This window comes from Chroicocephalus ridibundus, chromosome 16 (assembly GCF_963924245.1).
Source record: "Chroicocephalus ridibundus chromosome 16, bChrRid1.1, whole genome shotgun sequence".
NCBI classification, from domain to species: domain Eukaryota; kingdom Metazoa; phylum Chordata; class Aves; order Charadriiformes; family Laridae; genus Chroicocephalus; species Chroicocephalus ridibundus.
Genome location: NC_086299.1, coordinates 6,273,016 through 6,300,011, shown reverse-complemented (window position 1 = coordinate 6,300,011; position 26,996 = coordinate 6,273,016). Strand labels below are relative to the sequence as shown.

General features: G+C 49.4%; 1 protein-coding gene across 5 annotated transcripts in view; it reads right to left on the bottom strand.

The window, feature by feature from the left end:
• The window catches only part of CASZ1 (castor zinc finger 1), a 209,094-nt gene that overhangs the window by 31,569 nt on the left and 150,529 nt on the right, over positions 1–26,996 (bottom strand). For all 5 annotated transcript variants that reach the window (XM_063353813.1, XM_063353811.1, XM_063353812.1 and 2 more), the window contains 6 exons: positions 21,058–21,627; positions 12,938–13,778; positions 10,069–10,137; positions 5,122–5,212; positions 2,881–3,045; positions 175–347 (listed from right to left, as the gene is read on the bottom strand). In XM_063353813.1, the coding sequence (XP_063209883.1) occupies positions 175–347; positions 2,881–3,045; positions 5,122–5,212; positions 10,069–10,137; positions 12,938–13,778; positions 21,058–21,627 (1,909 nt within the window). The remainder of the gene's footprint in view (positions 1–174; positions 348–2,880; positions 3,046–5,121; positions 5,213–10,068; positions 10,138–12,937; positions 13,779–21,057; positions 21,628–26,996) is intronic.

Below are 26,996 nucleotides of genomic sequence, written 5' to 3'. Positions count from 1 at the left end.
AGATCCTGGAAATCGCATCTGCCCTGGAGCTTGAGCTCTCTCAAGAGCAGTACTCAGGTCACAGCAGGGAAAAGCAAGTCTCTGTGTATACTCCTGAATTTATGACTTGGCAGAAGGAGGCAAACAGACCATGTAACTCTGAGGCAGGATCCCTCCCCTTCCCTGCTGTCTCACCTGCAGTGAAAGTGAGTGGTTTTCTGCCCGTAGAACTGGCATTCCACAGTGCCGCAGTCCTCCGTGGCACGGAACCGCTGAAACCCGTCATTGATGAGCTGCGTGTTCTTCTTGTGAAAGTTCTCATGGGTCATCACGTCAGAAGTGCTTGTATAGACCTTGTTACAACCCACCTACCCCAGGCCAAAACAGGGAGTCGTCAGCACAGCGTTTTAACAGCCTGCCATTATTACCAGCAATAATAAACACATGAGCGGCACACACACACATTTAATAGTTCCATTTGTGCACTTCTCCTAGGAGTATTAAGTCATCACTTTAATTCCCAATCTAGAGACTGATAGAGCAGTTGTGAAAAAAAAACCCCCGGCTCTCTGGGCATGAAACAGTAAGAATAAAAGGGGAGGATGCAAAGGGATAAAAGATCAGCTACAGATAATCCTGCCTGCTCAGGGAGGCAGTAAGCAGGGCTCCTGCTCTTAAGGAGAAAAGAACACTGACAGATGCCATTACTTTTTTGTTATCTTGGAGTGACACGGAACAAAGTGGGACTTTTATCTATTTGGGGAATACGAAATTGAGTGGGAATGAGTTATTTACCTCTTTAGTCCTTCTGGGAGGTAAGGCAGGGTGGTGCAACATGAGGGCAGTGTTTTGAGTTTGTAATACACAGGTTTCATTCTAGCGAAGCATAAACCCTATGTTCAGCTGATCTTAGCGAACTGGTGACTTTTTTTCCCCCGTCACTGTTCAAGGCTACCACTTCAATAATTTTAATCTCGTGCAGCAAATGGGAATGGTGTGATGAGGACGGAATGCTGAAAACCTGCCTTCCTCTGGGTAAAGCGGGCAACTTTGCCATATTGAGTAAAAAAACACTGGAATCTGAAAACGTCCTCAGCCCTGCTGAGGGAGGGTTTTTTTTTCCTTTTCTTCTCTAGCACAATGTGTGCCAATGCCTGCACCATCTCAGAAGTGAAGAGAACGAAAACACCACCTCTTAGTTCAGCCCAGGTTGATTCAAACAGGCAATAACAAAACCCATGACAAATACCCAGAAAAAAAAATAAAAAGGATCTCCAGCTATTTCCAATATAAAAGAGCCTCTCTCTCTCCACACTGACACCTTGAAAAAAGACAGACCCTGCACAGCATTAAAAAAAAGAATTAAACAAAAACCTCCTTAGGAATAATTTGCAATGCAGCTCTTGGTGCTAAAGCCTAAAAAAATGTCAGTTTATATAAACAACTAACTGAATTTTATCCACACCAATTATGGACATAAAGAAAAAAACCCCATGAGATGGATGGCACAAATTCTGCTATTTAAGCAGTATTTCCTTTAATTGAGAGTTTATATTCAGACACCTTTTCCATAAGACACTGCTTACATGGGCTTTATTTTAGTGGAAGACAGTGGGCACAGGATGGAATTACCCATATATAGTTGTGTAAATGAGGGTCTCTATTCGAACTTGGAGTGACTTAAAGCTGTGAAACACTCCTCGTACCCTAAAAAAAATTAAACAAACCTCATCCTGGTCAATTGGAGAAACTATACAATCAATATTATGGAAGCATAACAGAAAATGTCCTCAAGAGAAAGTCACATGAAGTTCCCAATTTATCAAACGTTGTAAGCACATGCTTAAACCAACCCCTATTCAGGACAGTACTTGAGCGCATGCCTAACATTTAAGTATGTGCTTAAGCCCCATTGACTTCAGAAAGCTTACCTGACTTCAAGTTAAACATATGCTGAAGTCTATCCCAGCAAAGCACTTAAGCATGTGATTATGGCCTTGTGACTTTAACTGGGGTCTTAAACTGATGGGACGGGGCAGGAAGTGAGACCTGAGTTTTTAGAACAGAAAAGCTTTCACCAAGGGTTGCCTGATTATTCTGTAACTACAGCGCATTCTTATAGCAATGGTTGAGGCCACAATTCTAATGAAACAAGTACATATCAAACCCTCTACTCTGGAGAACGAGCAGGGTAAGACCCAAACAATCTGGCGTGTCCGTGTCTAAAAACAGCGAAGGCGTCACAGTTACATCTATGCAGCAACTCCAACTCTGGTCACGCTGCTGTTGGAGCCTGGCTGGCTCCTGAAACAAAGCTCCCAGCCTACACCACTGACAAGTACCACTGGTGAAGGCGATCGAGAACCACGGGTGTTAAGTCTAGATATGTGACATTAAAGTTTAATTAATTTAGAAATTGATTATGGAGGAAATTAACCCAGTGTTAAAGGGCTGATGTGTCGCAGAAAAGTCTGATTTCAAGGGAGCAACAGATCACATTTGAGTTAAGGCAATGCAGTGGCATCAGACAGGTCCCTGAACCTCAGAGAATGGGACTTGTTTGAACAAGTGAAGTCCAAGACTGCAGGAAAACCCTGATCCCTGCTTTGCCTCACTGCGTCCACAAGGCTTCTAAAAGCAGGGAAGGGTGCTTCCCTTCCCAACATTTGGCAGGGCAAGTGCTGTGAGGACAGGGTACAGACTCTTCAAATAGGTGCCTGAATCAGACGTGAGCAGGAGAGGCTATGAATGTCACCCCTTGGCCTCAGGACAGCCCCTTGCTCTCTAAGAAAGAAATGTTGGGCTCAAGAATCCTTTCACCCACCCCAAAAAGACACATCTCGAACAATGGCGTTTCATTTGCCTGACGTGCTACCACCTATTCCCCAGTCCGGCTGTTACCTGCATGCAGTGGTAGTGTGTGCTTTTCCCATTCAGGTGGCAGCCATGGTAGTACACGCTACAGTCATCCAAGGGGCTGAAGCGCATGAAGCCGTGCTGGAGGGAATTATCACGTTTCTTGTGCATGTTGTAATGTCGAATCACATCCTGTTTACTAGTGAATCTCTGGAGAGATACAGAGACAGACAGTGAGACACACGTGATGGGAGTGGGTGAGTAATCCTGGGGGCAGGGTGGTTTTTTTTATTGTTGTTGTTGTTAATAAACTTATGGTACCCAGAGTTTAAAGCTCAGCAGTAATCACCCCAAGAAAGTCAGATTAAAGAGGAATTGTGTGCATGTATCTTCTTGGTAAAGGGAAAGTATGTACACATGAAAAGTTGCAAACATGACACTGGGGCAATGTCCAGAATACGCTCCCTGTAGCTTTAAGACTGCAATTCTTCTAACATAATTTTAGCTGCTACTATCTCAAGAACTGCTATAGTTAGAAAGCAACCAGTGAACTAAACAGCCTACAAGAGTAACGCAAACTTCCAAATCATTCACTCTAGTGGTTAGCAAGACACTGGCTGCCACATTCATGTCAGACTGGAAATTGGGAGAAACATCGCTCTTTTATAGTATCTTCCCATTGGAAGTCTTGTGCCTCCCCTACAAGGTAGGATGGCTTTATTAGGAAAACAGGGACACAGAACTTTGTTCCAGACACAGAAAAAGATGGTGGGTAGAACTCAGAGCTAAATCTGTATGACCAGAATATCCTTTTCATCCTCTACCTGCTTGAAGTAAGAAGGGGTACCCCACTGTCAGAGCAGGCTAAGTGCCTTTAAAATGAAGCTTTTCATTTCTATTTCCCACAGACATCAATATTTAACAGTGAAGGTGGGAAAGTAAATCTGATTTTTTTTAAAAAGAAATCAATATCCATTTATTTTGACGAGTAATTGAAAAGGCCTGTATTCTAATGTTTAACAACTTTTCCAGTCTCCCTCATAGGAAACAAATGATTATCGCTTCCACTCTTTCCTCCTATAATATCAATCCTGATCAATCTCGTTGGTATTGGCACGGGAATATATGGATATAGATTTCAACAGGAATCCCTTGGAGGCTGGAGGTATGATTTCCCAGGGCGTACATACAGGATTGCTATTGCCAATCATTGTTAATTTGTGCCCACTTATTACAGAGCGTTACTTATTCTAAAATATATCTCAGCCATAAAATAATTTGCATTTTAAAAAGCAGCCTAAATCCTTATTCCCTGCGAGACCAGACAGCTCCTTTGCAAGCAGCTTCCAGACTCCTTAGGAAATAATCATGAGGCCAATCATAGTAATAGGTTTTTCTGTCTTTCCATCCTTTGTGTTTCTCTCTTCTGGTGCAGTGATATCCATGTCACAGTTGGGACAGACTCATCTCGATTACCAAATGCTGGGCTAGGAGGACCACTACAGGCATCCCAGAGACAAGCCCTCCTTTGATCAATAGAAACCCTCAGTCAAGCTCAGCAGATCCAGATCAACTTCCTCTGCTGTGGTCAGACTCATTCCTTTGAGACACAGAGGTCTCCTGGGCTGGGGCTGGAGCTGTGTCTGATGCACAAAAGAGGCAAACTCTGGGATTCCCACTTACAGACATGCAGCCTGACCACAGAAATGGCCGTGTCAAGCTCACAGACCCAGGAAGAGGGTAAACAAACGCAGCACGTGACTCGGCTGGCTTGACGTCGCTACCCTGGCAGTTCTCCCAGTCATTACAGCATCGCACACGGCTCCTGCCCCCACGCTTTCCCCACAAATCCCGGACTGCTGCTGGTCTTATTGGGTGTTTTGTTGCAGATACTGCTGCCACAATGTCACTCGGGCAGCAGGAGGGAAAGAGACAGACTAACAGATCAGCATTCCCTAGTTTCAGGCACAATTTGTAATGCAGCACAATTTATTGTCTTGGTTTCACTGATGTAAACCTGGAGTAGTTACCACTGACTTGAGCTGATCTAGATTCTGCTCTTCATTGTAGTGGTCTGGGTTTGGTTGAATGGTGTTAGATTAGGTTAAACGGGAACAAAATAGGGTTCTAGTAAGTTCAAAATATATCTTGCCCTCTTTCAGAGTGGAAAAGCGAAGAGGCATGTGCGTGCACGGGGAGGAAAGCACAGGAGGACACAGATCTCCCCTAGGCTGTACCACTTTACGTTCACGTAGCTGTGCTCATAACTTTTTACCATTCCTTTACCTGGTAGTTGCACTCGGGGTCAAGGCAGTGGTAATGTTCTCTGTACTGGTATGCACAGTGTATATGTCCACAGTGCTGACTGCCAGAGAACCTGCAAACACGAGGAGGACGGGAAAGAAAGGGAGAGAGAATAAAACACTGTCCTGACAGTAGTGCCTGTAAGCAAGGTACAAATAAAGTAAGTCCCATTCCTACTTCCATCCCACATGTTTATGGCATTAAACCCCATCTCCTTTATCCCCTCCAAGGACGGTGACTCTCCCACCTTCCTTTCATATGTCACTATTTAAAGGTGCTTCTTCAGCCAGATCATTCAGGTCTTGTACATCCCTAATCTCTCTCTCCCTTTGAAATTCACCTCCATTCTCTTAAGTTGCTTACTTGGGGAAGAGTAAGAAAGGAGAGTTCCTTGAATTAAATAAAGAATTCTAAAATTCTCACGTGTGAGTTTAGATACCACAGCAGCAAGTTTCAGAAATCTCCCACACCAGAAGGAGACAAATAAAAATCGGCCAAGTATGGATTCTAAATTTAGGAATACACCCATCTAGTAGGACCTCAGAAAAATTCAGGCATCCATCTATTTGTGTGAGTTTTGTCTCAAGACTTTTACTTTATCATGGTATGGTGTCACACTACAGAGAAGACTGCAAACCAGTGGATTAGAAAGTAGCTGCACAGAAGATGATCGTGGCAAGATTACACAGGAACTTTCAGTAAGATGGACAGGTCAATGGAAGACAGGTGAGATGGATTGACGGGACAGAAGGAAGCGTTACAGGCAGAGCATCTCAACCTTGTGTAGGCATCTTCATCTTCTCCCATGCACGACAGCCCTGCTAATCATTATTTTCCATGTGGATACAGTTATTTGCTCACAACAACAACCAGTGAAATGCAAAAGACCAGCCTGCCTTCGAGTGCAATTAAAAGTAGGACACAAGAAGGAACAGCCCACAACATGCACCAAATCCACTTCTGCAGGCCACCACTGAGCATTCCACACAGCCCATTTGGAAACTCCTGACATACAGGGTGGAAAAAAACCCAGAAAGGCAGAAATGGCATATAATAGCTACATACGAACAGACAGTACATGGAATGTATTGACTGATAGACACATCGGTAATTAGAAAAAAGGGATGATCCAGTACTCGGCTAATCAGTGCAATGAACTCTCTGATGCATATTCTAGAGGACCCTGGAAGAGCTGAAGAGCTTGAAAGGGAAAAGCAGTGGAGAGAAGGGGACTCAGAGGGGAAACATTCAAAGATAAAGTACCATCTGCTCAAAGGTTCCTCAAAGGTTCCTCACGTCACTGAGTGCTAAACACAGCAGGAGTGCGTATGATAAAGGGCATGGGAAAGAACCGAGGAAGGGCAACGGGTAAAAAAGGAAAAATGAGAGGAGTGAGGGTGTCCTGGGGAAATCCAGGAACAGGGCAGGAGCAGGGAAGATCATGGATCATTGTAAGGTGAGGTAACGCTAAGCTACAGGATAGAAAAAGTCAGGATGAACAGCAGTACTAAATAAGGCATTTCTGAAGCACAGTAAGGAAGAGGTCAACTGTGGAGACAGCAGGGCCTGTAGGAGATGGAAAGGGGACTTAATTGACAGAAAAGATAGACATTGCTAAAAAATTAAATGACTTCTTTGCCTCAGCATTCACAAAGGGAGACAGGGACAGATGCCAGGAGCAGACATGCCTTTCCCTGGGGAGGGAGAAGAAATACTGCAGGAAATCAGGATCACGTCAGAACAGGTGATTGAGAAACTGGAACAAACCTCAGCAGCGGAGAAGAAACAAACCACAAGGCAAACAGCAAGGCTGGCTACACAAACAAAGGTGTGGAACTGAAAGCCGAGGAAGCAATTCCTGCTCAACGCCTGGGCAACTGCGAGGCTAGCACAACTGCGAGGCTAGCACAGGGCTAGTACAGGGCACGGGCAGCAGCCTGAGTCACCATGGCGTTACCCAGGTACATGTAACTTGAACCAACTGGTCCTGCCAGTCCAGGGCTTTATGCCAGCAGCAGCACCAGCAGCTTTAGAGGAAAGAAACTGCTCTGCAGAAAGCTTCCTCCCTATTCCAGGGCTGAGATGGGGAAGAGATAGCAAAGGGCTGTGCAGGGCTGGAAAACTGTGAAGCGCAGGCCAGGCAGAGAGAAGAGGGAGGTAAAGACCTCGCTGACAAATACACACCTTTGAAGCAAAGCAGTCCGAAATGTTATCGAAAGTGAGGATGCAAAATGACCAGAGATACCAAGTGCAGTAAAAGAAGGGGCAGACACCGAAGAGATTGGACTGTATGGGCTGAGTTACTTGAAGCATCCAAGCAGGAGTAACTCAGGGGCTCAGCTTTGAAAGCGACAGCTGAACATGCGTTTCAAGCTCCTACCCTGCCTTCCACGTGCCACAAAAAGGTGTACGTGTGGTGTCTACAGCGCAGGAAGGGAGAGGCAAGTGTTCTACCAAACCGTGTGCTTGGGGAAGGAGGGAAGCGGCAAACACAGCACAAAGGGGAAATTCTGCTCTTTGCGTCTGTAAGGTTAGGCTCCTAAAGGGTTATATTTATCCCATGTTTCTTCTGACACTTGAAACAGTTCAAAGCTATTAATTTTTAAAGCACAGCATCTGTTTAGCTTTTTCATAACAGGAAAGCTTACACACTACACACTTACACGCATATACACGCGCACATTTACATGCACATACTGTAAGGTACATCAACACCCCTCTTCATTTACATGAGCGCACCCACAATTTCCATGCACACAAACAGACACAAACACACCTAAAACAAGCAAACTCGCAGACCATTTAATCACACTGATATGCAAATCCGAACTCCTAAATTGTCCATACAGGCACACACATTCGCTTTTATAAGAACAACCCCCTCCCCCTTCCCTTACTTTAATCGGTTCACTTCCCCCCCCCCCCCAGAAAGAACTAGTCTTGATCTGGCAAGAGTTAGAAAGAAAAACCAAGATAAATAAATAATAATAAAAATAATAAATAAAGAAGTCAGCATGCTTAGAGAGTGTTTACACACTCATTACCCTGTAACGATGATGTGAAAGAAGGAAGAAAAAAAAAAACCCACCCCAATTACAAGGGGGGAGGAAACCCACACAGAAATAAATATTTAAGCAAGTGCTGCCAGAAGCACCATCTGCTGAGGCACTAATAATAATAATAATAATTTTTTCTGTGGTCTTTTTTTTTTTTTTAATTATAAATATACAGGGGGGGGGAACAACCCAACCCAAACTAGCTAAGTAAGAGGTTTTGTTTTGTTGTGTGAGAGAATGGATTATCCCTGGGCAGCTTTTGGCAGTGGCTTTGGCAAACTCATTAAGCTAATTATGCAGTACAGACATAGAGTGTCGTGTCTCTCTCCCCCCACCTCTTGATTTTAAGGCTTTAAACTGTTTTTAAAATTGTGTGTAAATTGAAGGGAAGTGGCTGTGCTGCCAACGGGCGGCTTGCGGAGCTTTTTAAGCAGGATGTGGTGTCCCTTAGCTATCTGACAAGCCTCCCTCCGTTACCTGCCTGACCCAGGGGAAGGGGCTTGCAGAGCGCTGCGAAGAGTGGATGTGGGCGAAGTGTTTATACAGCTCTCTGCTTGAGAGGGGACCGGGGACAGAAAGGGTGGCATCTCCTCTCGCTGCAACCTCAGCGATTCCTGCAATCTCAGCAATAAAAGGGTGCTGCTCCTTCTGCCCCATGCAAAGATGGGCTTAACCCCCTGCTTTCCTTCCTGTACTCTCCCAGGAGGCAGTGAGCTGCCACATGCTCCAGAGGCATTGCTGCTCCAGGAGCTGCATGTGGTGCTGCAACTCTCCTCTCTTCCCATGTGGTCTTCTGCCCCCTTCTCCTACATCAGGAGCAAAGGCAGGAAAGAAAAATCACCTCTCCTTCCACTCCTCAGCTAGGGAGAGATCTGTGCCCACCCTTCTCCCCGGCTGATGTGCCAAGCTCTTCCCTTGCACTTTCCCAGCAGCTGACTGCCTCCTGCAGAGAGACTCTCTGTAGACTCCAGCAAGGTGGGAAAGCACAGTACACATTTCCCTCCCCTCTTGTTAATAAGCGCCCAAGTGCTGGTGGGAACAAACCCTTCAGGTTTATCTCTGGAGAGGTGTTTGCTTGCTTCCCTGACTGATGTCTTTCTGCATACAAGAGGCTTTCGTGGGGAGCTTCCTCACTGTACAGGTGGAGGATTCCACAGGCCAGGACCAAAGGCTGATGGACCCTTTACACCCTGAGCTATAAACCAGGCAGGTGTTACACAATAATCTCCTCTGTCCCTCTGGCTCTCACGGCATTACTCCCTCTGTCTCACCACAGCAGCCTTGGGCTCCCTCTCAGCATCGCTCACGCCTGACCTAAGCTTGCCCAAAGCAGCAATAAGGTGCCCTAGTCTGCACTTTATTCCGTGAGGGTTTCTCATATAAATGAGCTGCAAAATATTGTAGGCTAAATATCCCACATTGATGCCAAGACCTGCCTAAACTCGAGTCACTTGTGAATTCCTCCAGCCCAGATTCTCAGCGGTGAGATGTTCTCTGCTTGCCTCCTGCAGGCACTGGACATTGTAAGGGAAGAAGGCTGGAGACAGCACAGCAATGGACAGAAAGAACGGCAATCAAGAGACAGCACTCCCATTTAAATCCTGGGCTTCTGCAGTGAAATATTTTTCCACTATTTGTCACAAAGTCTAACAGCTCTGGGGAGCCAAGCATGCTCTTGGCATGCTTGTACACCTCTCACAGCTACTGCTCTCCCAAGCAGGGAAACAGAGCACGTACAGATGCCAGTGGGAAATGTAAGTGCCAATGACTGGTTTAAACACTCGATCCAGATGGACAAGACCTCATCTCTCCACCACCACTCCACCCTCTTACTTCCAGCCCTCTCCCCAAGAAAGTTAAGAGTTTTACCTACCTGGCAATATACTTCTGGTAAATATTTACGTCTTCGCTGACAGCTGGTTTGTCAGTGGGTAATCCGTTCCTAATGAGAAACACATAGGGCAGAGCTTGTTAGGAGGCAGGAACAGGGCATGGTCTAAGCTCCTTGCTTCTCTCACACACCACTGACACACCGGGAGAAAGAGCCCACAGAAGAGCACCCAGCAAAGACACCCATAGCTTTAACCTCCCTCCCTTATCCTTCAAATCCTGTACCTTCTTTTCCTAGGGAACCATACAGTCCACCTACCACCCCTCCCTGTATGTTCCCTGTTTGCAGGACTTGGTTCAGTTTGTTGGAGACACTGAGAAGACCAACCATGAAAACCTGTTTCCACAGAAAAAACTACGCAGCCATATACAAACGAGTGATGGCCATGTGAAAACAAACACCTCCCTGAAGCACCTTGCACCACCGCCCTTATGTGCACGAAGGGCCATCGAGACATGTCTGCCTTAGGGTCAGCTGTGGGGAGAAGCATCTCTGTGCCACAGCCCCGCTGTGAGTGACTGCATATTTCCTATGGCTAGCAGACACACTGTACTCCTGCCCGGTCCTGGCAACGTGGCTACAGCCCCTGAGATGGGGATTTAATCGCCTTTTTTTCTCACAGATACCCCAACTCCAATAGACAAGTGGGGCAGCAAAGGTATTTATGTATTTTAATCAATGAGAAAACCAACCCAACTGCACCCAACTGTCACATAAACACGGGTTACTTATCATTAGGAAGCAGACAAAAATTACATCCTCAAACAGTTCAACAAGAGGAAAAAGAGATACAGGGCCAAACTCCAGCCACCTAAGAGGCAGTGGCATACCAACACCATCCCAGACAGGCTGTACGTGGTCTTCCTTCTCAGGTTTGCCCTCATCCTACCTTCAACTCCTATTCGTGACAGCTCTGTAGTCTGGTTTAAATAAGGACACTTTTGCACAGAGTTCACTTGAAGTAGGTAGATTAGTTCAGGGCAGGATAATAGCATTAGATGTTAGTTTAAACCCGTGGCTAGGGTATATGTGTGAGAGTAAGGGGCAATTCCCACCAGGTTATTTGGTCCCAGTGGGGACTGTGAATGGAAAGCCAGGTCCCAGATACCACAGTTAGCACTTTCTCCACCAGCACAATTAATGGGCTGCATTCTTTTATCATGGAAGCCTGTATCTAGTAAGCAGCCTGAAGGAGAAGTGACCAGAGCCCCTTCTGTACTCCAACGTGTGATCAGGACACTGGGAACTGCCAGGTTGATGGCCCTGGCCACCTCCATTCCTGTTGCAGCCCCATCATGATGCCCCAGTTGAGGAAGTCCTGTGGCTACAGGGATCACCGCGGTGCTGCAAACCCACATCTGCAAGTGGCAGGAAATGAGCAAGAGAAAGGAAATCAAAGTGGGATCCCAGTGCAACACCAAAGCAGATCAGAAGAGGCTCACAGCCCCCCAGACAGAGCTCTAGGATGGCCACTGAGCTCCAGGCAGCTGACTGTTCTGCAGACTCTTCAGGCACCCATCACAACAAGGCACTGTGCCTACAGGAATATTTAGAGTGTTTTTTAGCAATAGGAGTCCCTGCCTGCCATCTGGAGCACATACAGGGTTCATCCTTAGCAGGGGCCAGATGCAAATGTTAATAATTCTCTGCCCTTTCCCATACACCTTAACCACAGAGCTCCCAACTCTGTCTGCAGGCAGTTGGGAAATGACTGTCTCACATGGAAAACAGGTATCACTAGCTCTGCCTTCCAGGTGGGGAAACATGGAACGTGGGGGATGCAGACTTGCCTAAGACTGCAAAGAGCATCTGAGTGAGGATTCAGTCCAAGGCCTCCTACGTCCACACATTAAACATAAAACACCCTCTCTCCTTACCAGAGGGAAAAGTAGTAGGGTGTGTGTGACAGCATTTGCCAGAGAAGTGCAAGCCAGAGGTCCCAAACTTACTAAAAATGACCCCATAAGATTGACATCTCACAACAGCCCCAGGTCCACGGTGAGGAACAAGTACGAGTACATCCAAACCATGACAAGAAAGCAGAGAAATCCCTCCCTTCCTCCCTGTTTGCAGCCTCATGTACATATGTACCTTTTCTACAGCTGCCACCTCTGGAAGCCACATTATAAAGTAATCCAAGGTTTGCCAAGGCCTTCGGGTATCTCCATTCAGTCAATGGCATCACTGCAGAGATTGCCAGCAATGTATGTGTAGGAGGTTTATTAGTGGTAATTGGGCTAATGAGTTTGCCCAGTCTGAGGGGTAATTGAATCACCTCTATTTGTGTAAGGAACAAGCAAATTGAGAAGACACAGGCCTGGCCCCTCAGAAGTATGTATATGCCTAACTCCTACGAAAATTGATGGGAATTAGGCACCAAAATATCTTCCAAGTTCTGGGACAAACAAAAAGCCCATCTTGCTCACAGTAAGTCAGCAGAGTTTTGCCCTTGAGCTAAATGGAAGCAAGAACTGGGTTCTCCTACAGACACAGCTGGATGCCTGGGGAACCGGAAGAAGAAGAAAGTACAGTAGTCACAACCTTGACCTCAGAGTGCTGACAGCACCATGTTCCCTCATCTTTCATTTTAGCATATGAACCTTATAGCCAGTGGGCTCTAGATTCATGGCTGTGACTGCTGATGGCTGGCCACATCCTTAGTGCAAGTAAGATAAATAAAGATGTTAAGGTGAAACAGAGCAGCAGACACTTCAACCGAGCGCAAAAAGAAACATCACAGGAACACTGCAGTATTTATCATCACACAAACTGAACTGCCCACTGATCCACACACAGACTTTAGGTATGATCCTGAACTAATACAAAGATAAAAAAGTGGGAGGACACTTACTTTACTGTAGAGACTGTTCCAGTTGTGATGGAGTCTGTCTTGGAGAAAGTTGATTTCAGGTACTCGGGAGTGTTGAATGGCAATGCGACGGACTGCTCTGGCCCAGCCACAGGAGTGCTGCTGGGGGTACTGGCGAGGGGAGCAGGGGCCAGGCTGGGTGTTGGAGCTTTTACTGGAGTAAGCTTCTGAATGTTCCTCACATCATACTTGGAAGGCCGGCCTACCTTGCCTGTCTTGAAGGCGATGGCTCCTCCCATATCCGGGCTTCCTTCTCCAGGCTTGAAAAGGTGCAAGTACTTGACGTTTTCAAGGTCATACTTGGAGGCCTTCTTGTAAGTGTTGCCGTTTTGTGGCCTGATGCTCTCACCCGTCTTCAGCTTCTGAATGAAGAAGTCGTATTTGGAGGCCCGTGACATCAGACCCTGCATCTGGGAACTGCTGGGAGAGGGCAGCGGCAGGATGGTGGCTTTGGTCTCCGTCAGCATGGAGGCATCTGGACCTGGCACCCGAATGGGCTGTGCCAGCACTGAGGAAGTTTCTTTGCCCAGCTTGGAGCCCAACTCCTCAGATTTGGCCAAGTGCATGGGCCAAGAGAGCTGCTCTCCAGCTTTCAGTTTGCGGATGTACTCCTCATACTTGGAGAAGCGGGCTCGTTTGCTCATGGCATCCTCGCCAGGGAGAGAGGCAGCAGTCGCAGTGGCCTCTGAGGTAGCAGCATTCAGCTTGTCAAAGCTGATCTTGCGGGCCAGCTCATCCCGCATGTTCTGATCATCATAGCCAAACATGCCCAGGAACTCATTCATGGTGGTGGCGGCATAATCTCGCAGCGATGAAGCTTCCCCTACAGAGAACCAAAGTGAGAGAGTCACGCAAGGCGCTGATTTTTCTTCTCCTCCCATACCAGCCCTAGTAGCGGGGAGGGGGAGTAAGGGGAGAGGGGAACATGATCTACTGACGTTTGGCTCACTTGTTAGGTTTTACGACTCTTAAATTAATTTGTTTTAAAAAAAAAAGTAATTAATACTGGGGTAAAATAAAAAGAGTTCATCAATGCCAGGAAAATCAATTTCCTAAATGTTCTAGCCGATGGCTTTTCAGTACATTAAACAAAGTTTCATAAATGTCTCTGCACTCTTGCCTTGGCCTAATATGAAGAAAAAGTAATTTTACTGGAAGTGAGACCAACGCCAATATGCCGAGGTTTGTACAGTTCTGTCCTTGTGTGTGTTTGTGTATGGAAGGAGGTGCACAGAGGATAGACAGCAGTGTGTCTGCGTGTGTAAGGCGGGGGCAGAAACATGTGAGATAGATACGCTCTGCGTGTTGGTGACCAGCAGGGCTGAGAGCAGGCAGGACAGCAGGGTGTGAAATGGATCAGGGAGACAGGGCAAGACAATGCACGGGGTGGAGCCGGAGGAGGGCAGAATGGAAAAGTGCAGAGCAGAGAAGGAAAGCAGCAGAGGTGGAGATGAATTAAGGTGGGAGAAGAGCGGCAAAGGTTATATGCATGAGCAGCTTGGCAGTGAGGAGTGGCGGGGGGGAGTGGAGAAGAGAAGGCAAGACAAAGACAGGATAGTTCCCCGTAGCTGTTGCAGTTCTTCCCTTCCCTGTCAATTTTGTAAGATTTATTTTCACTCAGCTTGCTGCCTTCCTTCTCAATCCCAATGACTGGAGAGATACTACTCTCCATGTGAAAAGGGGCCACAGTTCAGCGAGGGCTGTGGAAACCTGCAGGCAGCCTCCTGAGCAGCCAGGAACAGCTTCCAGTAAGACCAGGAAAGGGAAAAGCCCACACAGGGTAAGGAACAGCCTTTTCTCCATCAGGATTTGGACTGAGGACAGAGAGAGCTGTTGTCCTGATGTGGGCTCCACAGAGGGGAAACCAGCCTGTTCTCTGGAGCGTGGGCTGGGGAAGGGGCAGGAAGGGCTTAGTCTACCTGAGTGTGATCACAGGGAGGGAAAGTGAGCAAAAGCTGTCCCTCCTTGGGTCTCTCCCGCCCTTCCTCCCTCCCCTACTCCCTCAGGCAGTTTCACAGGCCACCAGAAGGGGAAGAACACACATCTGGAGGTCACCCAATATCAGTGTAAAGGAGGAAATAAAGATTGCTCTGACGTGCCAGCTTGGACTCATTTAGGCTTCAGTCTGACACAGTGCTCCTCCTCCTCTCCCTCTTGCTTTCTCCTGCAGAGTAAAGATTTACTGTGTGCAGGAGTCCTTCAAACCTCCCTCGTCATCTTTTCTAATCACTCTGGCTCTCATGGGCAAGCACACTGGTTCACAGGGAGCCAGCACAGGCAGGTACGTTGCCAGCAAGAACGGAGGTTCTGGGCACTGGGTCCAGCTCAAACCGAATCAATGCTGCTTTGAAACACAGTGGAAAAGGAAGGCACCAAGACATAGCCACAGAACAGGTCAACAGATCCAAAGGACGAAAACATACCCCTAGGACTGGGGGATCTGACAGCCAGTGATGCCATATGCATAGCGATGCACATACACAACAGCATTTCCGCACACACAAGACTCAGTCAACGAGCAAAGTCAAAGTTCAGTAGCCACCAGCTTCCACAGGGCTATACCAAGAAAGAGACTGCCTGCAACAGGCACTAAAATGCGCAAGACCAGGAGGGTCACATTCCTGTTTTAATATTGCCCGGTTCGTGTAGCACAAGTGCTGCTGCACTAGTTGCCTGTGTACATGGTACACGAGAAAGACAATACAAAGAACATGCCTGAAGCCTGCAAGAAGAAGGACAAAGACACATCTGCTAAGTGCTGGGATCTGGTTTAGCCCAAAATGACTTTCCAGGTCTGGGCACTTAGGCCCAGCATCCTGCATGAGATTCTGGGATGGCTGACTTCGGAATGGACACCCAGTTAGTTACAGAATGGGTGGCAATGCCGCTGCAGCGTCTGGCTTAGGTTGTAGTTTTTTGTCCTCGCACAACCTCATGGGTCAGTATTAAAGGATGTTAAATGCAGAATCATACCCCACAGTGTCCAATAACAAGATTTGTCAGAAGGAAAACACAAGGAAAGGCTGTATTACTCCATCCTCAGAGGTAGGATCATTTCATCTGTGCGTCCCCACTTGGCCCTCTCCTATGGCCCCTCCAACACCCTACCAAAGCCATCAACTTATCTTTCACACACAGACATATTAAATAATTTCGTCTTGCTTTAAAGCAGTTCTCCTTTTTACCTGTTTTTCTCTCTTCTCCACCTCCATTTCAGAGTAACTCTGTGACCCAACAGAAGTGATTAAACCCACGAAATCCCTACTGGGTCTAACACTTCCCTCTTTCTGTTAAATCTGCTTTCCCTGTTCTGCTTTTCCTCTCTTTTTGTACCTGTAAAACAATCCCCTAGCCTCCTTCACAATGCCCTGACTTCCAAGCACTGGACAGAAAAACTCCAGCCAGCTTGTGCCAAACTGCAAGGGGAGAAAGAATACCACAGAGAGGATCTGATAGGAAATTAAACTATTAAGTGTGATTTTAACTAGCTTTAACAGCTACCCTGAAAGCCAGCCAACCCCCTTCCTTCTTTAACCTAACCTGCAGCACATGAAAAAAGAGGGGAGATGCTCTTTTTCAACCCCACATCTCAACCAGTTTTTTCAAATCCCAGCTTGGTTCAGGCCCCACAGACATTACAGATCCAGAGAGGAAATTGAAAGAAACCTAGTATTTATTTTTTTTGTTACACTGGAGAAAACTAAATGTTGTAGGAGACGAGCTCCTTTTTAAACTTCTCTCATCTGCACACCTGGTCTTGGAAAGCATCTCTGGTACCCATGTGGCTAGACTTCAACTGGTGCAAACACTTAGACGCAAAACCCAAGGCCATAGGAAAGTGTCAGTTTGCAGACCTTTTTTTGAGCTTCGCAAAGTCTGAGCTTTAGTTCAGATTTCACTACCCTGGATTTAATTCCCTCATCCCCCCAAACACCTTGCATTCTGTTTTTCCTTTGCTCATATTTGGCTCCAGATGACCCCAACAACCTCCCTGATCAACAGCTTTGACAGCGCTGCTCAGTCTTTGCTCATACCCCTTTGGGATGAAACCCTGCCCAGTTCCCACTGCTCGCTGCCTACCAAGTGCACCTTCACTCATCCCAGCATGAGCCCACCAACACACCACCCAAAGCCAAGACAACCTTCACTTATCTGCATAGGCACCTAACCAGAAGACTAGAGGCTCTTCAAGTGGAGGCACCTTACAGAAGGGAGATGTCTCACCAAAAAGATGGTATGAGACCCAGCCAACTCATTTCACACACGCTTTCAAACACCACCAAAGAGGCAATTATTATTACCTAATCAAGAGAAAACCCTCCCCATGCCCACACACAGACAAAAGTGAAGCAGGACAGCAGCTGGGAAACAAACTCCTGGGAGAAGTGCACAGCCCTGGAAGGCAGAGGCAGCATTGTCCCTGGGTCTTCTTCCCCCTCCCCTGCACCACAATTTTCTTTCCTTTTCTACGTGATAATAACTTGCCGCTGCTCTCCATTTGTGGGCATTGCCAAAGAGCAGAGATCTGTGTGTCTCAGAGCAGCTATCGTATCACAAAGGATCCGAAGCTAGCAAAAAAGGGGCTAAAAATAGCCTGCAGCAGCACACTATATATGGAAGGAAAAGCAAAACAGCCCAAATGGAGTACAAGGTCTGGATACTGGGGGATGGGACATCCCAGCCAGGGTTCTGTCCTTTATTCTGCTTGGGAGGGAAAACATGTAGACTTGGGGGCTATAGGACAATGAGCAAGAAACTGGCACTCATCATGCATGTTCTCCCAAGTGGAGTCTCCCCAGGAAATTCTGGAGAGAAATCCCCCCTTGTTGAAAACAGGTCCAGGATTCCCTTTCTACGGGACTTAGCCAACAGGCTAAGAAAAGAAAGGAGAATTTCGAAAACTTGTACAGGGGAAAGCTCCTGGTGACTATGGTAGCCCACTATGTAAGTAACAGGCAGAGTAAAGAACATGGGACTGCATAGGAAAATCTCCCTGGGTATGTGTGTGCCAGCGAGAGACTCTACTGGGAAATCTAAATGCTATATATAAATGTGTGCAGAGAAGCATGGGTCAGTCAGTGTGCAGGAGCGGGTGCGTGAATGAATGAAGAAACACATCTGCATGTCCAGATGAGCTTCTGACAGCCATCTCCTGACAGACGCCAGCTTTGCGACTCCTGAACACGTTTTCCAGCTCTACCAGAGAGGAAGGCACAGAAGGCAAGACTGAGCACTGAGTCCCTTGTTTCCCAGGGGTGGCTCAGAAAAAGAAACAGGGATGCTGTACGCGCATGTTCCCCATCTTGTTCCAAAGCATGAGGATTAAATAGCATGGACCAAGTATCTGCAAGCTCCTGCCTGATGCATAAGCAGCTTCACTGTCTGGCGCTGCAAGGAGACAAAGGTGGCAGGGATGTGGCATGACACTACAGGAGATGCTAGCGGAGGACACAAACAGCAGATGAAGTAAAGCAGGTTGTGTATGTACACACCAGGACTCCCTTCTCAGACACACGTAACTAGGGTCACTTTCCCAACTGATCAAGAAAGCCCAGCTAGATTTAGGATACAGTTTTCTGTGTGGCTCCTGATTTTTACCCAAGTTTCCAGCTGATCAAAGAAGTATGGGTTCAATTTTAAATGCTGCTGAGCACTGCCAGCTCTGCATCCTCTACGTCCTCACAGGGAGCAATGAGTGTTCAGAACCTTCAAAACCAGGTTCCTGGGATGGCTCCCCTGAAGCCACATTGACCAGGAGGGCAAAGCTGTATTCCTCTCTTTTGATGTAACAGCTTCCTGCTACCCCCCAACTCACAGGAAAAAAACCTCCTTTTTGGTATAGACAGTTCCAGATCTCACTGGAATAAACTTAACTTGCACCCAGTAATACCAGGTCTGAGAGGACTCGGTGAAGGACAGCTTAAAACCCATTTTCCAGAATATTGACAGAAAAAGACAGAAGAGGAAAAGAACTTCGTCTTTTCCAAAGCAAGAGATGTTTCAGTTTGTGCTTTCCAGGGAAACATTGCAAATGACATTTACAACAGGGTTCTCAAAGCAGACGCTGAAGACCTGGCAGCACGTCTGTTTGCAAGTCAAATCCCATGTGGCTGCAGATGTAAACTGGACCCTGCATGTGCCGTTACCTGCCTTAAACATAAATGAGTCTCCAGCCGCCCATGAACGCTTATACATTTTTGCATAATCCTTTGACAACACAGCCCTACAAAAGGCATTTTACTGAGAACTCCTACCCCAGTGAGAAACCTCAGTTCCTTTGCATTTTCCCCAGTTTGGTAACATATTTTTTACATTTAACTTCCCCTCTTTTTAGTTTTTGTAGCAAATAAAAGCTGCAAATGGGGGGGAATTAAAACAAACTAAAAACGGAGTCCAGGCACAATCACCTTGTGTCTGGGAACGACAAGGGCTTTCCTATCAAAGGAAACTGAAGGTCACACTTTTCCTCATTGATCTTGCAATGTTTGTTAATTACTCTGTCACTGATGTGGCGAAGGATAATTAAACAGCTCTGTTTATATCTTATATGCATAATTATGTGCGCTGCCACTGAACTCGTGAAGACTAGAGAATGTGCCTCTCCAGAAGGGGAACGGACAGACGGAGATGAGTTTCGGCTGCATTATTAACAGGAGGAGGAAAACACCGCACAGACAAAAGGAGGAAAGTTTGATGGATTCACAAAGTGCTGAGATCAGGGGAGGGGTGCATGCAGGTGGAGCAGATTAGGGGGAGATCTTTCAATTACAGATCCAATCCAGCTGGGTGACAAATTGGGGGAGGGAGCTGCTCTGCCCTAATGGAGAGAATTCAATTTACCCTAAGCTTTTACCAAGGCTTAGCGCTCATACACCCCCCAAAATCAATGTGGGGGGAACCTGGGTATCAGAAGTGAGAAAGAAATTCAACTGGGGCTTTCCCCAACATCTCTTGCTGAATCCAGCTTTTTGAATAAGCCATAAAAAAGAGGCAGAAACTATGTGAAAATAAGAAATGCACACGCAGCCTGGGGAAAACACCTTGCAACTGCACGTGAGTCGGCATCCCACACCGAAGCAGTGGGGCATGTACACGTTTGGAACTAGACGCTTCACCAGCTCGAGCCCGAACTCCGGGTGCACCACCCCGCTGGGGGACCGGCTCCCGCACCTGGCTGGCGGTGGCGGCGATGCCATGGCAAGCGGTGACGCCACGGTGAGTAGTAACCCCTCCGCCCCTCCAGCCGGGATGGGGCAACACACACCAGCAAAAAGGGAACGCGATGCCTTACATGTTGGGCGGCTCTGTGAGGGGCTCTTACCCGACACCCGGGACGGGGCACCTGCACTGGTAGGCCAACCCGGGACAAGTGACAAGGACACCAGCTTCCTACCGGCGGAGGGCAGCGGCCGGGGCTCGCCGGGTCCCACGGGGGACCATCCATGCCCTGGCACGGCTCGGCCTCCCCCCGCGGGGTCCCCTCCCGCCCAGCCCCCCGGGAACGCCGCCGCCTACCTCCTGCCTCCCGCCGCGCCTTCCAGACCCTTCGCGCGGGGCGGGGCGTGGCCGGGTGCGAGTCCCACCGCCCCAGGTGCGCGCGGCCCCGGCCCGGCCCTGCCGCTGCACCCCCTCCGCGGGGAGGCCGTGCCTGCCTGCACAGCCCGCCGTGTGTGTGTGTGTGTGTGTGTGTGTCACCTGGGATGTGCCACAAGGGCACCCTCTGCTTTCTGTCCCCGCCTCACGTGGAAATACACGGCCAGGAAACTGTCACACCCCACGGTGCTCTCGGGATGGTGTGAAGGGGGCTGCACGGGGAGATCTACTCTGCCAAGGGATCCGTGGTCTGGGAAGAGCCACATCCACCCCAACAAACACCCTTCTTGGGAAGGGGAGGTGGAAGCAGAGGCAAACTCATGGTCCCAAGAGCGAAATGACAGGTCTCTGCAAGGGGACCAGGGCTTCCACCTTCCACCAGGGCTTCCACCTTCCTCCTCGGCTGCCAGATGCAGACCGCATCCAGCACGGACACACCGCAACAGCTTCGCCTGCCCCACAGAAAACGCGACCGTGGAGCTGCCCCATGGAGGGGGCAGAGGGCTTACCTGAGGTGGTTCCTCCCCCCAGCTTGGAGCCTGTCTCGCCACTGGAGGACCGGTAGGCATCATCCTTCGAGGCTGGCCCGTCTGAATCCCTGTCATCCAAGAAGTTGCCATCCTGCGAGCCCCTCAGAGCATCTGCTTCATCCCCGTTATCTTCCTCATCACTGCAGCCCTTGGGCTGCACCATGTAAACCCCTTCAGGGGGTACCTCCGCGCTCTCGGCACCCTTACATTCCTTGCCCTCCGCTCGCCCCAGCAAGGGCTCCTCGTTGTATTCCCCATTCACCCACTTCTCAATCACCTCCCTCCTTTTGTCCTCCTCGATCTTCTGCACGCGGCTGAGTCCATCTGAAAACTCTGTCCCCAGCTCCTTGGTCCCAGGCTGAGGCAGGTCCTTGTTGCTGCTCTCCCGCTGCGGCCCCTTGTCCGCTCGTGCCTGTTCGGCTCCCCCGTGGTCAAAGACGACCTGGCGGCTCAGCTTGGCACAGATTGCATTTAGCTTCAGGCCGCCTTTGCGCTTGGCAGCCATTGTGGGTTTTCCTGAGGTTGCGTCAGTGCATATAGTTCTTTCAGCTGGAAAGAGAGAGGGCAAAGAAGCAAGGAAGGGCATTAGTGGGATCAGACAACTTGAACCCTAAAAGCAAATGGCTGGTCCCAACCCAACGGGCCTTCAGGCATGGCCAGTGTCATCCTCTGGAAGGTGGGACTGCCATTGGTTTCCTACGCTCTGAGTGGAGCTCAGCCAGGAGAGCCCAGTGAGGGGCACACTCCGAACCTGCTGGTACCAAAGGATGCCACTGGCCTCAAGAAAGAGGCACATATTCATGGGGGAATTGAACTGGGCTCAAAAGGTCCAAACATCTCAGGCAGGTGAATGTAGTCTGTTCATGGACTCCTGGCTCAGGCTCTATATGAAGTCTGTTAAAAGCCTGACTTTCTCTCTCCTTCAGACTGCAGCACCACCTGCTTTATGAGCCCAGCTCCATCCCAGACGTGCTGGCTGCCAAAACCACACCAGCCAGTACTGCACCCCGGCACCCGTAGCAGCTTCCCAAGCCTAACCCTAGAGACGGCGAGGAATTCACTTAATGGGGTTTACACATAGTCTCAGAGAAGAGAACCAGTATGGACCAGAAGGAACCAGTATGGAGGACAGGAGCCCGGGCAAGTGCGAGCACTGGAGCACCAGACTGGTGTGCGGCAGTCGTGTGGGAGAAAATCGCCTTGGGTTGGTATCAGTTGATCAGGCCCCTTTGCCTGCTCACTCGCTCGCTCTCACACACACAGGAAATTCTGCTCTCACACTTCCCAGCACAATCAGCTAATTAGTGTGGGTTTGTTATTTTAATGTAGTTTATTCATATGTGACAGCTAGTAAAGGAGGGGTAAGAGAAAGTGGGGGGAGAAAGGAAGAAGGTAAGGTCTTAACTTCAAGGTCACAGAGAATCTTGAACTAAATGGTCCCTATCAGAGAGTCACTTGCATGATTATTGCACCAACAATTAACAAGACTCAATCACAAATAAAAGCAAAAAACTGATTCTAAAGCAGCTGCATTGTCTCATTTCCCTCTTTATTTATGATACCCCCGAGAGACACCCAGACTAAGAAGGGTTAAAGGTCCCAAGGCAAGAAAGGACACACAGCCTGGCTCTTCCCAGGGGTGCAGTGCTGGGACAGACGCAGCTCCGTGTCCCAGGGCTCAGGAAAAGCACCCGGTAAAACGCCTGCCAGGCACCCGCGACAGTGGAGTTACTGTAGGGACGTTGCTGGAGATCTCTTGGACTTCATGTCTTGCTGAAAGAGGGGCCCATCGCACGGAGAGCCAACAGAAACCACGTCCAGACCTTGAATGGTGAGAACGGGTTCCTCCACTGCCCAGGAGTCCCTCGTGGCAGCCCAGCCCACACCTCCCTGTCACCAGCACAGAGGTGCTGCTCCACAGAAGCACGGTGAGATTAATCAGACCCCCTACAATGCATCCAGAAGCCATCGTGACAGCCCCTAATCCCATAACATGACAGCCCAATACAAACAGACTGAAACTTTAGACCTCCTGTCCAAGAGCCAGAGAGTGGCTGCTTAGCGTAAACTCCTGACAGCTTCAGACACGCTTCCCTGTCAAGGACCGCAAGAAAAATAACCCCCCGACAAATATATCAGCCCCCCACACAAAGGGAGGCAAAATGTACTCCTCCGCCTTCCAAAGGCTCACCCCCCCGGCACTAACACCTACATGCAATCGTGCTTTCACGAAGGGAAAGCACACGTTGCCCCCAAACACACAGCTCCCCATCTAGAAATGATAGCTCTTCAAGAGCTGTGCGTATGCGCTGGCACGCTCCATAAATGTAGTCATACACGTAGGGGTTAAAAAGTCCCACCTCCCCAAAATACATTACTGTACGTTTCCCCACGCGTTTCCCTTTCACACATTCCCCCAACACAGGCACGCAGTCCTCGTGCATACAGATGGGCACCGGCAGACGCCCATGAAGCTGCAAAAGTCTCTGTGTGCTGGCACCTTCCTTTCCCATCACATTCCCACTCTATTTAGGGCAGAAAGTGAAGGCCCATCCTATGCGCAACTGGTACCACAGAGGGAATCTCAGGAGGCTGCTGTGAGCTCCAACTGGAGCCCGGCCAGGACACCTACAGCTCACGCCTGTGTGCTCGGGCAAAGGGCCAGCGGAGCCTCAGTGGCCACAGGTGGGGACGACGGTGGCTCCCGCCTGGTGCGGTGCCTGCCCAGGGCTGGGGCACTGGGTCAGCACTGAATCACCAGCACCGCTCTCCCCAGCACTGCCTGGTGATTCCCCGTCCACCTCCTCACCATACCCAGCCCTGTGTTAACTGGTGAGCTCAGCGCCGCTCGCAGCTGGAGATAACTGGGAGGCAGACACGCGGCAGCTCAAATCCCCACTGCCCTCCCCCTTTCTGCGATGAGGGCAGGTCCCATTATTTTGGTCTGGAGGTGCGCAGCCAAGTGCGTGCACCAGCCGGCAAATGAATATATAAATATTTATTCAAAGGAAGAGAGGAACAGACGTTCCCGAGGCTGCACTTGCCGCGTACGCAGCAACTCCAGGGAGCCTGCAACTTGTCTTCCATTCCTGTTCCTGCCTCCTTCCATCTCACGCAGAGGCTTTGCCCCTCTGCCTCCCCAGATTCTGGCCCCCAGCTCCTGCCCTTCTCCTCTGCATCTTTCCTGTCCCTTTTCCTTGTGTTTGGGAATTTTTTTGAGCACAGCAATGCTGCTCTTTCACAATTTGAGAATCTTTTCCTAAAGTTTAAGTTAAAAATAAAGTTCTGAAAACATACCTTTTCCATAAAACTAACCCTCCCAGAGACCTTCCTGACATGGGACCTGCCCTGTAGTACCAAGGCTCTTACGTATCTCCATTCCACCTATGCACGTATGGCCGCAGGAAATCAGAACTCACAGCTGCTTCTGCCAACCTTGCAACCAACTCTCCACAAGCCCGGACACATCATTTTTATCTTTCCATTGCCTTATTTCCTTGTCTGTGGAATGGGAAGGACATCACCTATACGAGCATTTCTATTCCCCTCTTTCAGCCTGTCAATTTTCAAAGCAGAAGGGAACCCCTTCTCCCAAAGACAGGCCGAAGATGGCCATCAGCCGGAGGGGACCAGAGCATCCGTGTCTCGTTCACTCAGGCGGAGGGAGAGGAATTGAGCTGGCGAGTGAGGGACTCTCGTATCTGCCCGAGGTCGGGACTGCCAGGCAGGGAGGGACCCCCGAAGTCAGGCAGAGGCTCCTTCCCCCCAGGCCGAGCTCCCCACCCCAAATCACCCTGTGTCTCCATCACACTGTTTAAAGATTCCAGGCTAAGTAAACATCCCCCTTCATTTTCTTCGTCTAAATAGAAATGTTTTGATTTCGCATCAATCTGAGGAAGCCGTTTATAACCTGAGCCTGTCACACGGACTTTTCATCTCTGCCCAGAACAAACTCTCCCACATGCTCTATTTACACTGAGCACTTCCTCTGAAAACAATGCCACCGGGAGTTTACTCCGCTTGCCCCCTCCCCACACCCTGCGAGGAGACACCGGCTCCCCCAGCTCCGCACCCAGCCCTGTGGCATCTTGAGAGCAAACCTCCCTTTGAAGAAAAGGGATGCCTTGCCGCAGCCAGGCCTGGCAAGGACAAGGACAAAAACCACCTCGCCATTTGCCTGCCTTGTCACCCCTTGAACACGCTGCCAACAAGCCCAGGCACTGTCCCCATCGCCCCTCTTTCCCCCGGTCCCCACCCAGGCTCTCTCCTCCATGCAGTCCCCGAAGCAGCACTTTCTTGCCCACCAACTCCCCAGTGAGGTGCTGCCAAGGTGGGCACGGCTCAGCTCTGCCTCCTCCCAAGGGAGAATCACGGAATCACGGAATCTTCAGAGTTGGAAGGGACCTCTAGAGATCATCTAGTCCAACTAGAGGGGCTACGAGGGGTCACGGTGTGCGGGACCAAAGGGCTCTGCAGCGTGGACAGCAGTAGGGCAGCCCGGCCCAGGGGCAAACCGTGGTGCAAAGAGAAAATCTGGAATTGCAGGGAAAGGAAAAGCGAGCGGGAGTCTGGCTTTGGCTTGGGGTCAACGAAGAAACAAACCCCAGTAGAGGGGAGAAAGGGACCCGGCTATGAAAAAGGGGCATGCGAGAGCTGGGTGAACCAGTGGAGGAGAAGGAGCCCTGGTTGTGCGGCAGGAGCTTACTGGTATGGGAAGAGCTGGTGGCGCAGGGGGAGCCCTGCTGGATGGGGCAGGAGCTGAAGAGGGGCAGGAGGGCCCATGCTGCGGGGAGAGGGGTGCTGGCTGGGGAGGGACGGCATGCTGTCACTTCAGAGGGACGGGTACGTCGAACAGATGGAGCTTTCATATTCCTATTGAAGAGTTTTAAGCCCAGCTGAGCAGCTCGGTTCAGGAGGGAGGTCCCAGTGCCAGCTTTCCAGGAGCTGCAAGCTCTCATTCGATTAATTATTAACGGCATTATTTGGGGCGGGCAGGGGGAGGGAAGGAGGACCGACATGCTGCACAGTCCTTTGCTTTTTTAACCAGTGTGGTGCAAGCTTGACTGGAGAGACTCCAGTCTGCCCGGGAGCCCCAAGCAGGGAGGGCAGCACGGCTTCCTGGGGTTGGGGGTGAGGATGCTGCGTGCCGGAGCCTCTTCACACTTGAGCTGCCATCCCTAAGACAGAGCCAAACCTTCACAGCAGAAGGCTGCTGGGGCATTGGGAACGTGCTTCCCCAGAGCAATGCCCTGGCGGTGCCCAGCCACACGCCGGGAGGAGGCAGGGAAGGCAGCCAAACCCGCAGCCCCTTCCAGAAAACACTTCCCCTCCAGCACGACGACTCATGCATTATCCCAGGCAGGGCCAGGGCAAAGGCAGCAACAGCCCAGGCATGGCTCACAATGTGTGAGAGTGGATATAGTGTGTATATTTTCCCCTCTTCAGTTTATCAATAAAACATTTTATTGCTTTTAGCCCCGGAAATGACCTTGGATTAGTGGATGCTGTCTTTTCTGGCTGACCTTGGGGAGTTCACAAAGGCTCTTTAACAACCTCCTCTGCCCTGCAAGCATGGATCCCGCCTGTGCGTGTCTGCGTGAAGCCGGGGAAAGCCCTCGGTGCTAAAGTCGGACCTGACAGGCTCCGGCTCAGCACTGGGCAGGGAGGAGAAGGAGAATCAAAGACGTGGGAGGAGAAATGAAGTGAGCAGCCAAGGCGTCCTTACGGAAGCGCTGCCAGCTACACTCCCTGCTTTCCCATCACCGTGAGGGCTCTCCCTGCACACCCCATCCATAAACCGTAGAGGAAAAGCTGGGGACTCTGCTCTGGTCCCCATGGCCAGCACTGGTCAGAGTGCACTCTGCCTGCATTCAGCACTGCTTGACCTTCTCCTGCCTGCCACACTGGCATCTCCAGCT